Source organism: Aulonocara stuartgranti (genome assembly GCF_965226115.1).
Source record: "Aulonocara stuartgranti genome assembly, chromosome: 23".
NCBI lineage: Eukaryota > Metazoa > Chordata > Actinopteri > Cichliformes > Cichlidae > Aulonocara > Aulonocara stuartgranti.
Genome location: NC_138958.1, coordinates 39,792,314 through 39,810,042, shown reverse-complemented (window position 1 = coordinate 39,810,042; position 17,729 = coordinate 39,792,314). Strand labels below are relative to the sequence as shown.

General features: G+C 42.1%; 1 protein-coding gene across 3 annotated transcripts in view; it reads right to left on the bottom strand.

Moving 5' to 3' along the window:
- The window catches only part of pard3ba (par-3 family cell polarity regulator beta a), a 195,437-nt gene that overhangs the window by 93,461 nt on the left and 84,247 nt on the right, over positions 1–17,729 (bottom strand). For all 3 annotated transcript variants that reach the window (XM_082524118.1, XM_082524119.1, XM_082524120.1), the window contains exons 14-17: positions 11,916–12,048; positions 10,581–10,722; positions 8,305–8,402; positions 3,863–3,907 (exon numbers count right to left, since the gene is read on the bottom strand). In XM_082524118.1, coding sequence (XP_082380244.1) covers positions 3,863–3,907; positions 8,305–8,402; positions 10,581–10,722; positions 11,916–12,048 — 418 coding nt within the window. The remainder of the gene's footprint in view (positions 1–3,862; positions 3,908–8,304; positions 8,403–10,580; positions 10,723–11,915; positions 12,049–17,729) is intronic.

Below are 17,729 nucleotides of genomic sequence, written 5' to 3'. Positions count from 1 at the left end.
AATTACACAGCGCCCAAACAAATACTGTCAGGGGGGAAAAAAAGCAAAGGCTTCAGCGCTGGCAGGATGCTGGCTAGCTTTCTGATGCCTCATTGTGCAGGAAAGAAACAACAGGGACTAATGGGCACACAGAGTGATCTCACTGGTGGCACTGCTGCAGGGTTAGCTGTTAGCCATTTAGCTCTAAACATCCAAACAACAACGAATGAGTCTGAATGAGGGTTTTCAAGGTGATCGTTTAAAGCAAAACAAAAACAATACACACTTAAAGAAGCTTGGAAAAGGCAGAAAAAACATACAAAATTACTGCAAAAGTGAGCGGAGGTACAGTGCTGCTGGGCTGGATGAGATCCCAGGTGTGTTGTAAGGGGTAAAGTAGCCTGCTGCCAGGGAGACACTCTAAGGAAGAGAAATAAAGGGATGAATGGAGCGATATCTGTCCAGCACTGCTGGGAGTGTCTTGGTGGGGTGTTCACATGCACGTACACGCAAACACAACACACACCGAGACGACTGGGTCTGAGTCGGTAGAGGAAACTCCAAGACTGGAGCATGTTCAGCATAATCACATGAAGCTGGAACAGATACAGCTGCAGCTGAGCGAGGAAAGAGACAGCGGGAGAGGGAGAACCACAGATTACAGAAGGCGAGTTACTAAAAAAAGGATCAGCCTGTTGAGAGAAAGGGAATGAAATTGATCGTGAAGAGAGAAAGAGGGAAAGAAAGGCGGAGAGAGAGAGAGAGAGAGAAGGAGATGAAGTTTTGGGATTGAGAGCAGACTAAAAATGGGGATGAGTCTGGTGACAAAGAGCGAGAAAAAGGCGATTGGGAAGAAGTAGGAAAGGACGAGTGGTTGCAAAGATGAAAGCGGAAAAAAAGAAAGAAATGAGACTTAAAGCTCTATTGAAGATTGAGACTCGAACGACTGGAGAATCAAGACAGAGAGAGAGGGGGGGGGGGGACAGCTTGAGTAAGTGACAGAGAGAAAGATGGAGAGAGAGGAAAGAAAGAGTTAGAGGAGTGAAACGCACCTCGCGGCAGCTTCAGCCAGAGAGAAAGAGGGTTTTAGCCAGATTAAAGAAGCCAGGCAGGCCTCTTAAGACCATCCGCCTAATGAAATATGTCAAAGCTCATAAAGAAACACCGAGGCCATTTAGGAAGGAGGGGTGGGTTGAGATATGGAGCAGGAAGCTGGGCAAAATACTCTGCATCAGCAAAAATGAGAAACACGCAAAAGCCCTGTCAATACGCACTAGCTAAGACGTCAACTGGAGGGGGGATGAAGAAAAAAACCACAAGAAGAAAGGAATGCAGCAGAGAAGAAATGGATCGCTTTATCTATCATGTGTGCTTAGAAATGCCTGGAAAATGTGAGCAGGAGAGGACAGGGTGGGGGGAGCGGGTGGCAGGGTGGGGTGGGTATCAGACAGAAGAAGAGGAGGGCGGAGGTGAAGCCACTTGTGGGAATGCTGAGTGTGGGGGATTTGAGGTCAGCAACGAAGCTCGGGCCATTTGTATTCTGCCAGGCAACAGGCTTAGCTGGCTGTTGCAGGTGGATTTTAGAGATCGGTGTGTGTGTGTGAGAGAGCAGGAACAGAAGGAGCAACGAGGCCAGATGTCTCCCAACATCATAACTTAAATGCTGATTTTCTTATACGGGGCCTTGCTGTCATATTAAAGACATTAAATCTAAATGAGATACAAATCACTGCTGAGCTCTACAATTAAAATCCTGACGTCTGCAGCCGAGCTGGAGTCACGACACTCTGTGAGCAACATTTGATTTCTGTTCATCCTTCAGCTGCGCAGATCAACCACAGAGGGTCTGCCAGTCGGCCACTGAGAAGAAATGCTGAAGCTGTTAGATCTAACAAAGCTGAAATTTACCAGTAGTGATCAGAAAAAGCTCCAGTAACACTGCACCTAATCTTTCCTGTCATTATTGTTAGAATGCCACAGACTCCCAAGGAAGTAAAAAAAATTCGTGTTCAAAATCAAACACCACTCGAGGCTCATGCTGTGGGTGTTAACGTAGTGCTTTAATGGCGCACTAATGGAGACCTCTGATGTCGTCCATCAATTTCCAGTCGCCTCTGCTCTGGATCCTTACACGTTCTGGCTCACCTGCTTTACCAAATTCACCAGGGACCTGAAACTGGCACAGAAAGCAAATATCTCTGGCTACAAGCCAGAGAGCAGACAGCAGTCTCCATGTTTAGGTAACAAGCATGAGCGGAAGCAACCTCATCATTTTCTTTGACATCGACGGCATTTGGACACCCTGGATTTATCCTCCGGGGTCAGACTGTCAGCGCCAAGTACTACTGTAATGTCGCGAGCCATCAGACAGGTTTGCTGAAAAGATCTGAACTACTACAAAAAAGTGTTTTTAAAATCACGCGTGGATGAACTTTTGATTGCATCTCAAATATTAATTTTTCTCCTCTTGCCGTGCCACATCTATATCTGCACGTTATATTCAATTGAGCATGTCAATCAGTGTATTGCAGGTATGTATTGCAAAAGCACAAGCTGTTGTTTTTGCAGACAGAAATATAAAAAACCATAAACTATCAAACGAAAAGCCTTCTAGAAACTGGAGTCCTGAGAAAGGAGATCAATGAGTCTGCAAGGTATGTAGAGCCTAAAGTCAGGAATTTCACCATCACAAAGGAAGCTCTCATTATAGCCGGCTAGACCACCACGGTGAATCCATGATGAACATAAAGCTTGATACAAGGAGTTCACTACAACCAACACTTCACATTTAGTATCAAGGAGTCTCCAAAGGAGTCTCTTTTTACTCTAAGATCTCTCGTATGTAATGAGCAATCAGTTTTAAGAGGCCTCCCACTCTGCAGCATAAACTGCTACACACACACCTCCAACCAGACACTCTACAAACATGGCTGAGTCCTACAAGTGCAACTGCTACAATGATTTGCACAAATATGGCACAGACCAAAACATTTGTTGATTTCTCTTCTAAAAATGAGTCCACGATCAATTGTAACACATCATTTGTCCTCTATAGGGTGCTTTCTCATATTGGAAGAACAAAAAGATATTGTGAGAACACAAATATGCCACATGCACTGGCAATACCGATTACCCACCCATGACTGGACACCACCTGAACTTCCATGTTTAGTAACCCCAGTATTTGGAATTGACCACGTCCTTCTTTCTATATGAAGAGCTGACAGACGAGAGACTGTTCACCAAACTGCAGGCCATCAAACACCCACTGTTTGACTTCCTGATAAAGGCTTGGACAGTGAAAATGATTGGAGGTTGGACACAAAGGGACTTTGAGTTCGTTGATGTTTTAGCTTATATTATATATCCTCTTCTCCTTCTCAGAAAAACAAAACAAACAAAAACCAAACACTGATTACTTCACATACATCACTTTGAACCACCACTGCACCGTGTCGTCTGTAAGCAGAAAAAAAAAGTCTTCTCTTTTACATTTAACCAGACTCTTCTCAAATAAAACAAAGCAGAACTGAGTGCGGACAAATAACTGGAGCAGAATTCATTGTGATGGAGTGGGGGCTGCTGTCAGCTGGGTGAGGATTGAACGCCGCGGGCCTGCTGACCTGGGCGGCAATAAAGCAACACGAGCTCAGACGCTAAGTGCTGCACAACTCAACTCTGTCAGCCAGGGGAGAAAAAAAGAAAAAAAGGGAGGCAGAGGGAATAAAGAATAAAGAAGAATATTTGAGAATAACAAGAATCTTCACACATACGGTTCATTTTTTTCCTGTGTGGACTTGTTGTTGAATCGTTAAGCCAAAAGACACAAGGGAGAGAAGTGTGGCAGATTGGTGGGTCAAAGAAAAATAAATCGAACACTCACTGTTCTTCTGCCCGACCAGTGATCCCACGTTGCTTTCATCAGCCACTAGGAAAAAAGAAAGAGCCAGAGGGACACAGTAAATATCACACATTATGCAAGCAATATCTAGTACAACACAAAACAGCATGCAGGTCATTCCAGTGCCCCGTGCTGCTTCATAAATGGTTATACTGGAGCCTACTGGTGCTGGCATATGTTGTAAATGACTCCCGGCGTAAGATGGAAGAGGACGAGCGAGAGGCAAAATGACACAGACTGAAGGAGGAAATGAAAAGGTGGCAGAAATATAAGAAAACCAGAAGAAAGCGAGATATTGTGATTGTGAGAGAAAATGAGAACAGAGAGATGAGACAATATGAGAAATAATAAAGGGACAAAGAAGACCAAGAAAAGCAGCCCTCCCACCAACACCCCACCCCCGCCCACCAACACCTAATCTAACTAGGATTGCGGTCGGCCGGCGGTCGCCACCGCAGGATACAATAATAGGTTTTCATTATCCTGCCATTTCTCTTAAATAATCCTTTTCATTTTTTATGAGGTCAATTTTCCCAACGGACAGATGAGGGTGAGGGAGCGAGCAAGAGTGAGAGCAAGGGATAACATAGGAGAGGGAACAGCAGGGAGCGAGGAAGACAGATGCAGAGACTGGGTGTGCCGGGAAGATAACAGTAAAAAAACTTAAGAAAAAAACAAACAATCAGTCAAAGTAAAGCGGAAATTGAAAAAGTGACATCTGTAGCTACCAAGACAAAGAAGCAAAAATACCTTTCTTGTCCACATGTGCCAGATAAAATAAAACTTAAATACTTTCAAAGTTTCGGAAAAAATATTCCAGGCCTCATGACCCTGGCAGATAATGAAAAGCTTCCCTTTCACTGTGCCGGAAAGATAAAAGTCTGCGTGGCCAGCAGCCAAGTTGGTCTCTACTGCCACAGAGGAAGGCTAAAAACGTAAGAATCTCACGTTTAACCCCAACTCTGCTAACTTAGTGTATCACTTTATTACTGAAACATTACTATACAAAGTAAGGATAGTTCTTGTAAAGTACACTGACACTGAATAATACTTTGAGGATATAGACAGTGCAGTAGGTCAGTGGAAAATGTAAAAGGGAGTAGCAGAGCCAAAGGACAAAAGTGACTGAAAGAGAGTAAATGAAGGATTGAGTATGAGATGGAAAAACAGAAAGCAAAACCAGGAATTACAGGAAAGAGCGCGCGAGGGGCAGATGGTAGGACAAATAAACAGAGAAAGTAAACAAGCAGTGTAGAAGAAAACATGTATAAATGAGGAAAGAAGACTCACAAAGAGAATGAACTTGAGAGACATGATGAAACCAAAAGCTGTATATAAATGATGGACGTAGCATATGCAACATAACTCACTGGTTTATAGAGTCTGGTTTTAAAGCCTGAAGTTCAGCATCTCAGCTTTTATAACGTGAGCGATGGATCTGACTGTCAATAATCAATCAATAATCAATCATCATCCACAATCAGCAGATTTTCAGCGATCTCAGCCTGGACCGGTGACTGACCATTAAGCCTTCCATTAGCATGGAAGAGCACAACTGTAAGCTGTGGGGGACTATTACAAAAATATTTGTAACAACAAATCCAATTATACGCTCAAATGACCCTCACCCACTTTTACATGGATATTTTAAAGAAGCTAACAAAGACAAAGCAGCTAAAGCTAACACTGTCCAGGGCTAGCCACAAGCTAGCAGCCTTGGTATGAGCAAAGGATCAAAGCAGTTACGAGGAAAATTATGAAGATGAGTAAAAAAGTGAAAAGGGTTGATGTTCTGTTATTTGGTGAAATTATAAACATGCTAGAAAATTTCTGAAATGCCTGACATTTATTTTATTCAATAAACTAGCTGCATCTGCTTCTGCTTGGTCAGGTAAAGGTGCGTGGATAATAACTCATCATCAGTTAATGATTTGCACTTCTTCCCAGTAGCACAGCACTCCTTTATTGTTTAAGGGAGGGAAGACGTACTGTAGCTTGAGGACAATTGCAAGGTTTAAAATTTTATTGTAAAAATAAAACAGCATTTTACAAAAAGTGGGTTTTTTGTTTGCATATGCTGCCAGTTCTAAGGATGACAGTGCATCTCTATTTATTTCTTATTTATGTCTCTAAATAAGTTCGGAATTTACAAAAACACTACCACGCTGTATTAAATCAGAGTTGAAAACAGCAATTAAGACTATTAACACATCAGGAAAGCGTCTACTGAGATCATTAATGAAAGTTGGGGTAATCTCCACATAGACTTCTATATAATCTGACTCTGTTTTACAAGTAGAGGAGTCAACCTTTGCTGTGAATTAGGACGAATGCAGGTTAAAGGCTCTCCTGCATGACCTTCATTTTGGTTTTTGCCTCTGACAGTTAAAAATTCTGTGTGCCTTGTTTGATTTTAACCTTTTCTCGTTTATGCATATGGTCTTCCATTAAAATCCCTGCTAATTATTTCATTGCTTTAATTTCTGTGTCACTGCCAGCTCTTTAAAAATAGACCAATTGATTAAGGATAAAGGTCCAACTTTTGCTAGTGCTCATAATCAATAAGACATACTGTAGGCGATGTAGTGTTTCTGCTATGGGCGGTTTAAAGGGTTAGATACTCAGCAGGATACTCCCACAATGCCCAGGTGTTGCCTGGAAAATGACTCTTAACGAAAGATAACTTTTGGTTAAATCACTCACACTTCTTTAAACATTTTACAGAGTCATTGCACATGATATCACTTAGACTGCAAATGGCGGTATAGACGGTGTAGTCCTAAAAGGTCTGATGTTTCCATGCACTTTAAGCATCTTAAAGCCAATCCATACAGACTACTTTCCAAAGCAGACTAGAGCTTTTCAGGCTGATAAAGGCATTAGTGGGAGGAAAGAAACTGACTGGAAGAGACTTACTGTGAGATTTGCCTCAAAAAACAAAAAAAACATATTTTACCTTTTATAGCTGAAAGCAAAAATATTCTTTCTGGCATTTTTGGGCATTTGTGGAACAGTAGAAAAAGACTGATTCATGATTCTGTGATCCACTGGAACAAACCCACCGCTTGTCAGAAAATTCAAAGTTTGGCGCAGCTATCGAGTTAGCGATCCCACAATTCATATCAGCATTTGCAGGCTGAGGATTTCTGTGTGTGAGTGAAAGCTCTGAGTCAACAGAGTATTTGCTGAGGCATCAAGGGTCAATAAAAGCAGCTCACCTCTTTCTGTCAAGTGGTGTTTAATAAAAGCTAACCTGCTCTAAGGTGCTGCTGAAGCTCAGGTACGCGTGACTATACAGACTGACATGTGGGAAACTCTCCTGGGGAGAAAAAAATGTCTCTTTAACAACAAATCGTACAGACAGGGCTGGCATCTGAGGTCTGCCGCACACTCAGAGACACACAAAGCTCTGCTAACTACCTTATTTCAGCCCTGAGCACTTTGGAGAGGGAAGGGATGAATAGACGTGGAATGATAACACAGAAAAAGAAAAAAAACAGATTGAAATGGAGGATGGCCAGAGATGGAGATAGAAGCCAGAGAGCGGAGACAGATAGAGGTGGGTATTGGAGTGGGTCCTCAGTGGGATAGAGCACAGCGTGCGTGTGTATGCGTGTGTGTCTGAGTGCGCGCGGCCGTGTGTGCAGACCACCCTTGTCCGTAATGAAAGCCAATCAGCTTGGGTGGCAGAGGCGTGTGCTGCAGGAAGAAAGCCAATCCACTGAACCTAATGAACCAGGATTGGAAATCAGAGAGAGGCAGAGAAGAAAGGAGAGAGGCACGGAGGAGAGCAAGAGCAATGAACTCATCGCCTTGCAGTAAGGAAACAAAGTGTTGAAAAGAAAAAGGAGATAAACAAAGATGAAGGGAAAGGAAGGGGAAAAAAAAAGATGATCTTATCCAAGAAGATGCAAGCACAACAAAAAAAGTAAAGAAAAATATCAAAAAAAAGGAGGAGAAAAAGAGAGGGGAGAGAATGAGGGGTCAACTCGGGTTAATATGAGGAAATCAGCCTCTGCGTTCTCGCCTTCCACACACAGCAAGCTATGAGATTGGAAACCTCGGCCCTTTCGTTCACACACAAATACAAAGGACGCACGGAAAGACACGCACACACCAGAAGCTGTGTTCGTGGAGCTTGCTGGAAAGCCCCTGGGGTTTATAAGTTCACGGGGTCAAATCCCCTTAGGCGGAGGATAATAGCAGAGGGCTACATATCACAACAAAGAAATGCACTGATAAGACGCGTGTGATCGCTGCCGAGATTGTGCGTGTGTCTGTTTCTAGGCTGAGTCCATGATTAGAAGAGGATTTTGGGCTGTTTGTTGGGACAACAATGTGGTTCGTGCAGCGTTTTTGCCTCAGAAAATGTATAAACACGAGAGATTTTCTCACTGATGAGGAGGTGAGGGAGTGAAGCTTACCCATGTCCATGCTCTTGGACGCTCTGTTGCGAGGTACGTTGTCCTTAGCATTTTCTGCGTAGAAAGCTTGAGCGGCGCGGGACACCTTCTGAATCTCACTGCAAAACAACAATCAATCGGTTAATCGAGTCAAGTTCGAGCTTGTGCCCTGGCACAAAAACAACGAGTCGTAGTAAACAAAATTTGAGCATCAAACTCAAACAGACGATTCAATTTCCTGCAGTCCAGATGGCATGATTCAATAAAACACCAGCACGCGCCGTCTCCATTCAACTTAAAGGGAAACTACTATATTGATGCCAGACACTTCAGTGGGATAACGTAAACATGCACTGTAGCCTTTTAGAGCCAACGAATCACAATCACGCTGACCAGATTTACTTGGATTGACAGATTTGTTCGATTTATTTGATCTTTCATATGATGAAGCAGCACTGAGAGTGATGATTTACAGAGTTCCCACGCTTATATGTGCATTATATTCAGTTCTATTCATATAGCGCCTAATCACAACAGTTGCCTTACATTGAAAGTGAGAGAAAACAGCAACAATCAGATGTCCTTTGGCCAAACACTTGGCGACAGAGGGAAGGAAAAACTCCCTTTTAACAGGAAGAAACCCCGGTGCAGAAGGAAGCTTAGGGAGGGGCAGAATTTACACAGTGATAGTATTGTGTTATATAACCCTGGGGGTACATGAGCTTCAGTGATTGAATGAAATCTCTTTTTCAAATCTCTGTGCTTTGAAAAATGCTCTACATATAAAGTTATAAATATTATCATCATCATCATTACAGGAAGGCCCCAGCTAGCCAGCCGGCTTTAGATTTGAACCCAGCAACCTTTTCCTGTGATGTGCCAGTGCTAACAAATGCACAACTATGCCCAAATTATTATATGATCATTATGGAAAAACACAATTTTAATAACAAGTAAACTGTTATTGAGTAATCACTGCTCGGTTCCTGCCACATCTTATTTGGGCGAAGTTCAGACTTGGTAACTCCAAAACGTGACATTTTCTTCATTGACAACCGTTCCCTGGGTTGTTTTCTTGTTTGTCACCAGAACACAGCTAAACTTCAGGTCACGGTGTGCAGGCCTGCTCTTATTCTTCTTTCCACAAATCATGATGCTCCCTTCACCATCCATGCTTTCAAGCAGGCACGACCTTTTAGTGTTTTTAGTGTGCAGGGACATTTTTTGTTACATTTGTCCAAAGAATGGTGAAAGCTGAAGCTTCCAGGCGTGCTACAAAATATCTTTGGAGAATTGTGACTGCTTTCAATTTACATTCATTTATTTATTAAGTGTTATTCTTATATTGTTTACATACTATAAGATTTTAGGAAGTTGGGTACATTTTTGCAGGTACTTTAATATTATGCGTGTGTTCTTCTTCATCTCGGTGTGATTTTTGCAGGACATCCACTCTGAGTAACCCGAGTCTTAAATTACCGCTACCATGCTTTCATTGCTTTGTCTAGCTTCATATATCTTCCTGATGCTATGCTAAAGTCCTGTAGCAATCTGGGTAGCACTTTCTAGATCGCTGTTTACAGAGAGGGGCAATCCTACTGGACGGCCTTACATTAGGTTTTCATTTTAGTTTAGTCGGATGGAATTTTTATATGATGATCAGACCACCTCTTTTTAATCCAAAACACAAAAATCAATATTTGATTTGAGGCTCAACACTGCCCCAAAACAAAGGGGCGATCTACTTATGCAATTGAGTGCTTTATCTAGAGCGTCAAATCAAAACTTATGTCTACATCCACCGAATATAGAAAAGCATGGGGGGGGGGGGGGAGAGATCCCTTTTTTGTTTTTCAAAGGCCCTGACAGCCTGCTGACAGAACATCTCCTTAGCAGGTAATCCTAATGAAGCAGGTAGGAAATTGGCGTTTCACATAAATTTCCTGTGTTTCTGTTCTCAGTGTGTCAGCCAACTGTACAGCAGGATACTAACAGAAATATCACAGCTCTTTCTGAGCCCATGAACTCCTACAGAATTTATTCCATTATGCTATCAGCATATAATTGGTTTTGCGTGATGCAAATAGGCTACTGCAATTAGACAATCTAGTCTAAATAATGCATATTCACAATATCATATTTAATGTAATGGCTCTACTTTATCTCATAACACAGAGGGCCATATTAAGAGCGCCATTAGAACATAATAACTCTGTAAGCCTATGTGTGGAGTTTAATAGAGGGTTGATTATGAAGTATTCTATGCAGTGTGTGTGTGTTTTAATGGGGTGGGGTACCTGTTGGATGAAGGGTTTAGCAAAAACTCTCTGTTCATTTCCTCCACAGTGCCAGGGGAGGGCGGCGGGGGGAAGTCTTGCTGCTCGTCGTCGTTGCCGTAGTGACCATAGCTGTCATCGGCGACCGCAGCAGGAGATGGAGCTGAGCAGAAACACAAAAAAAAAAGTAAAACATTTTTTAAAAAACAACAACAACACAGATTTTGTTTATCAGGATGAATCAAAGCTTTTCTCAGGTTGTTTGTTCATAGCTTTCACTTTGATTTTTGCTGGAGACGATATCAAAAATAACCCTGCCTGAATTAACTCCAGCATCAATCCTGAACGCAACAAAAGCTTAATAAACGATGAGCGGCAGCACACAATCACGAGATCTCATTTTAGCAGCTGTATACTTCTAAATATTATCAATCAGTGGTGACAGGGCGCGTCACATATTTAATTACAGGCGCGATGAAAAATAGCGCGTCCTTCAATCGAGGATCGATACTGACGATGAAGAGCTCAGCATTACGTCAAAAATAGATGCAAACTAAAAAACAGACAATCGTTTGTAACTTATTTGAAACACTTCCTGCCGAATTTCCATAAACTGTAAACCCCCAAGAGTTTATCGCACTGTAAACTCTTTTGTGTTGAAATCCACCCTCGTCGTAAAACTCCACTACTGTTCCACTGTGACGGAGGGCCGACAGTGAGAAAAAACATCCCGGGCTTCCCATGGGGGTGAGGGAGTGGGAGACGAGGGAGAAAGAGATAAAGAATGAATTTAAAACAGTTTGTTAGTCCTTTTTTTCCCCCTTTTCTTTAACACAACAGCACGCATGCCGCACAATATCCCGTATGCAAATCTGGCCCACTCAGGAGCTTTTTCATCAGCGTAATGATTCCAAGGTCAGATCTTTTACACATGAAAAGCAAGCGGCGCGTTCAGAAAAACACAGTTAATGACTTCCCTTTCTCCTGCTAAAAATATGCAGGGGCGAGAGTGAGGAGAGATCCAAAGACAGAGCCGGGGAAAGATGTGACAAATTTGTAATGCGGTGCTATAAAATGCTCAGGGTGGCTGCTACAGTGACCTAAAAAACACTATGGTATCAGGAGCCTTGGCTGGATGTCACGCTGTGCAGTGATGGCAAATACACACACACACGTAAATAAGCTAACGCGAATACACACACACACACACACACACACACACACACACACACACACAAACAAACATACTGTGTGTACATACTCAGCTGCAGATAAGGGGAGTACACAAACACTCTAAGCCTAATGTTGACTATCTGACAGTTCAAATGGACAAACAGCGTGCAGTTGTGTGCTCACCACTTCCAGATTTGCTGTGTGTGTAGTTGTTCGGCGTAGCTGGAGTGTGACTCGCACCATTCATGGTGGACTCAGTGTTCGGAGCTCTGGTGGGTCCTGAAGGTCTCTGGTATGAATCGTGGCTTCGAAGGTCCTGTCAGCAAAGAGGGAGAAGAAGAGAAACTCTGAAAATGGTTGTCAGGTTTCAGATGCAAGAAAATGTGTTTCTTTTATTACGCAGTAATGAATGAGTCTCTTTTATTTCACTTTTACCACATTTTTAGATATCACTGCTACAGAATACTAGCACCAGATTCCAAAGTACACAAGCGTCAAATTTATAGCCTGTTAACTGAATCCTGCTTTCAAAGGTATACTGTCTTTGTGTTTTGGCATGCTGGAGGCATGCTCTTGAAGACGTACACGTTTTTGTCTACTGGTGTCAAACCAGTAAAGCAGTCTGGTTCGTTCGGTCAAAAGGACAATAATAAATTGTCGATCTTTAATCTTAAATGTCACCACAATGTGGGGAAGAGGCTCCAGGACAGATTTATCAGCTTGAGCACATCGTAAGGGGCAGTTGTGAAACAAAAGCGCAAACGACCAGCAAAATGCACAATGATCTGATCCCTCCAACCACTTCCTGATATGAACGTAACCACCAATCGTGGTGTAAACGTTAACAAGAACCGATGTGCAACGAGTATATACCAGGAAAATATGTAACCAGTGCTTGATGTGCGGTCCTTAGCTTGTCCTGTATCCTTCTGCAAGTCGAAACAGAGTCAATTTGCTAGAGAAATCTAGCACTAGACTGTCAACAAAAATTTTTTTATTTAACAACTGCAAACAGCTGTTGTGACCAACTGGTCAGCCCACGGTTGAGAGTTCAACACCCTCAACCTCGGTATGTCTTGTGAAGACAGTACGGCGTCTCAGGTCTTCTCCTAAGTGCTTTACATCATATTTGTCTGAACAACCCTTTTCTGTGCCTGCTTATAAGTACAGGTCTTTTCCACTTCTCTTACCTATGGTGTGCCACAAGGCTCTGTTTCGAAGCCCTTAGTGATTCTGTTATATCTGCTCCATCTGCAGCACTTTCTGAGAACTTTTCAGGACATTTGTTATCACAGCTACACATTTAGTTATATATCTCCATTAAGTCTCAAGGTGTTTCTAAGCTACAGATCTTGCAGAGGTGCTTTGACTCTATTAAAAGGATGGGTGACATTATTTTCCAACTTAATAAAGAAAAAACAGAAGTCCTCGTTTGTGCCCCTGACAGATTTATGTCTAAGGTAATGGAAACTCTCGATGGCTTTGCCATATTTGCCAAATCTTTTTCCTGTGGAGTAACCCGACTTTTACTTTGGAAGTTCATATCTCAGGTTTGCTCTTGCTTTTAATCAGTTATGAAATATTGCCATGTTAACTCATATCGAGTTACACTCTGAACTGAAATTGTTATTCATGCATTTTTCATCACATCTGGATTATTGCAATTAATTGTTCACTTATCTAAGCAAACACTCAGTGCAACATTTGCAGGTTGTTCAGAATACGGCTGCTCAGTGACTCACGTCACGTTGTTTTTGACCAAACCGGCTGGTCCAATTTAAATTTCTAATCTTCTCAACTTGATGCGAAATCCACACAAAGAAATGGATACTGTGACCATTAAGAGATGTGGAAACTCAGATGTCCTAAATGATCCCTAAAAGATACCCTGTAATATTACACTGTAGTGACTCTTTCTTTGACTCCTGTTTGAATAAGAAAAATACACTCCCCTGAATAACTGCTCTTTTTCTATATCTATATATATCTATATCTATAGATATAGATCTATATCTATATCTACAGTGGGGCAAAAAAGTATTTAGTCAGCCACCGATTGTGCAAGTTCCCCCACCTAAAATGATGACAGAGGTCAGTAATTTGCACCAGAGGTACACTTCAACTGTGAGAGACAGAATGTGAAAAAAAAAAATCCATGAATCCACATGGTAGGATTTGTAAAGAATTTATTCGTAAATCAGGGTGGAAAATAAGTATTTGGTCAATAACAAAAATACAACTCAATACTTTGTAACATAACCTTTGTTGGCAATAACAGAGGTCAAACGTTTACTATAGGTCTTTACCAGGTTTGCACACACAGTAGCTGGTATTTTGGCCCATTCCTCCATGCAGATCTTCTCGAGAGCAGTGATGTTTTGGGGCTGTCGCCGAGCAACACGGACTTTCAACTCCCGCCACAGATTTTCTATGGGGTTGAGGTCTGGAGACTGGCTAGGCCACTCCAGGACTTTCAAATGCTTCTTACGGAGCCACTCCTTTGTTGCCCGGGCGGTGTGTTTTGGATCATTGTCATGTTGGAAGACCCAGCCTCGTTTCATCTTCAAAGTTCTCACTGATGGAAGGAGGTTTTGGCTCAAAATCTCACGATACACGGCCCCATTCATTCTGTCCTTAACACGGATCAGTCGTCCTGTCCCCTTGGCAGAAAAACAGCCCCATAGCATGATGTTTCCACCCCCATGCTTCACAGTAGGTATGGTGTTCTTGGGATGCAACTCAGTATTCTTCTTCCTCCAAACACGACGAGTTGAGTTTATACCAAAAAGTTCTACTTTGGTTTCATCTGACCACATGACATTCTCCCAATCCTCTGCTGTATCATCCATGTGCTCTCTGGCAAACTTCAGACGGGCCTGGACATGCACTGGCTTCAGCAGCGGAACACATCTGGCACTGCGGGATTTGATTCCCTGCCGTTGTAGTGTGTTACTGATGGTGACCTTTGTTACTTTGGTCCCAGCTCTCTGCAGGTCATTCACCAGGTCCCCCCGTGTGGTTCTGGGATCTTTGCTCACCGTTCTCATGATCATTTTGACCCCACGGGATGAGATCTTGCGTGGAGCCCCAGATCGAGGGAGATTATCAGTGGTCTTGTATGTCTTCCATTTTCTGATGATCCATCCATCCATCCATCCATATATAGATATATAGATATATATAGATATATAAATAAATAAATAAATAAAAGAGTGGCTTCAAACTGCACAAAACTAAAGCAGCAAGGAAACATCGCCTGGGATAATTTTCATGAAGGAAATCCTACAAACGAAAAATCAAATGTGAATTTTCCCGAGCCAAGAGCAATTGCAGTCAAGTCCAAGTCAACAGCAAAAAGGGCGGATTTGCAATAATCTTCTTGCAGTTCACTCACTTCTTGCAACTAATGGATTACAATTCAGCTCAGATGGTAATACTAGATCAGGGCTCGGAGGAAATGTGAATAGACTAAAACAATCCTCTGAGGATCAGATGTGCAGTGGAGTTTAAAAAACAAAAAAAAGAATTCTGGTTGATCAAAAGTGAGGAAGAAATATGTCACTGATGGAGACTCAGCTGTGACCAGGTCCCTCATCAGCTAATGTTTTCTGAAGTATTTCCTAACTTTGATACAGAAGATGGTAGCTTCGCTAACAAAATTAGCAAACATACACATTTAGATGCACTTCTGGGAGTCCTTATTAGAAAAAATGAGTAACTGCAGTGGAAAATCATGTGATACCGTTCATGGGTACACTGAAAACACAATAATTAAGATAATCCTGAAAGTGCTGACAGGCACATTATAAAACAGCCATCCAGAACTACAAAGGACCCTCACCCCGCAGCTGGAGACAGGGACTAGCAACGGTGATGGGAATCAGTGCTGCTGGCGGATGAAAGAAGCCTGCTTTGGTCAAAGAGATGGGCGCTACAGCTGTCAAACACACACACAGCAAGCAAAAGCAGACACCGACACACAGGCTTAAGACTCGGCGTACAATAATGAAAGGTGTTCCAGCAGCTTTCTGATATCAAAGTGTTGGGTGGGGTGCATTCACAATGTCACGCAGTCCCTGGGGTATCATTAGTAGCTACCATACATCTTAATATGTCACAACATCACAGCTGTCAATCACACTGAGCTCGTATATGGGTGCCGTATGAATGTGCACACAAAGTTGTGACAGTTTTTCCGCATCTGTCACTAACATAAATCCCATCATTGCTGCCCATCTGCCCGTCCGTCCGTCTATCCATCCATCCCTTGGCCTGCGGTTTGCCTCAGGCTTTTAAAGCTGCCTGGCAGACAGGCAGTCAGATATCTTAATCCCACAACAATAAGTAAACAGGGGTGTGGGGGATCTGTCTTTGCAGACAGTCTTAACCTACAGCTGCATAGAAAAGGCTTCAGAGAGGCTTAGTCCTGCCTCAGCCTACCGCGTCACCCACCCAACCCTCTTATCAATTGGCTAGACGTGGAGAGCAACGGAGGAACAGAAACCGTTCCACATGACTTATATGTCTATCGTTTTGCCAATTACGATCCCTTTTTCACTGTTTATCAGTCTACTTAGCCTTATAAATGCTTAGATACCTACGGTAGGTCGTCACATGCTTCCTCGAATATGATGCAAAGTTACATCAGAAAAAACGCAAATGTCAAACTCATGCTTGCACTAGAGAGAAAAATCACAAGCTTTATAGATCTCCTTCTGTGTATGTTTACTTACATCTGTCAAAAACATTTAAAACCCTATATATCCATGCTGAGAATACCTACAACATCCAATTACATCTGACTACAAGTTTGAGTAAATCAGAACCTAGGCAAGTCCAGTGATTCATTACTTAAACCTAAACAATGAAATACAACATCTGGGTGTATTTAAAGCAAAAAAGTCATTCTTAGATGTAACAAGGTAAATGTGGCAGTTTATCATGTTTAGGACTTCAGGCCCTATAATCCAGTGCTCACCCAAAGCCAGCTCCAGACAGAGGCGGGGATGCTGACGGGGGTCAGGGCGTTTCGTTTTAGGAGCCGTTTGTTTAATCAAAAGACCAGACTGGCTGTTAAGCGGTGAGACGAGAAGGACTATGCAGATAAATACTGAACTTTGAACTGTGTTTGATAGCTTTTATCCAAAGGCTTGGATTGATAACAAAGATGCACACACGCACACTGGGACGAGGCATAGACGAGATGTAAATGCCACAATGTGCAGGTCAATGGCAATCAACCCATGAAGTCTCCCTCTGTGTCACGCAGTCTCACCAAGCTGCTGTGAAATGTGTTTTAAAGCTTTTGGAGTAAACGTTTGTGTCAGCTTTTTCGATCCACGAACTTGAGCTGCTTTTTAAGATGAACATAACCTTTTTGCATCCTGTGTGATTCAAGAACCTTTTAGTTTGCTTCAACAAACAAGTCCTCTGAACTCTCTGCACAGAAAACCATTTGGTATTAAAAAGCGTTGCACTGTAACGTACTTTTCGTTGCATATTTAATTAAATGACTTGTTAGTGACTATGAACATGACCTGTTAGTTCATCGCATAATATACTTGATATATATGCTGTATGATATAGATTTTTCTATGTTACAGCTTTAAAACAAAATGTATATTAAAATATGTCTTAAAAATGTATTATAAATATATTTTATTTATAATAAAATATTTCACATATTTTAATAAATAAACGTAATAAAACAAAAATGTTGAGTCGTGTGATTTATGTTAATATTGGGAATTTTAAGTTGCTCAATTCTGAGGAAACACCTTCGTTTATGCATGAAGGAACAAGGACTAAAACCCAGACAGAAAAGAGACACCAAGCCCAAAACAGGGGGAAGAGGGAAGCAATAAATTTAATAAATAAGAGCAGAGCCAAAAAGAAGAAAGCTGCTGAAAACCCAACAGGAAAAACAGACATGCAGGAGGCTTCACACTAGCTTTATTTAAACAGAGGAGAAACACGCAGGTGAGACAGGAAAGCAAG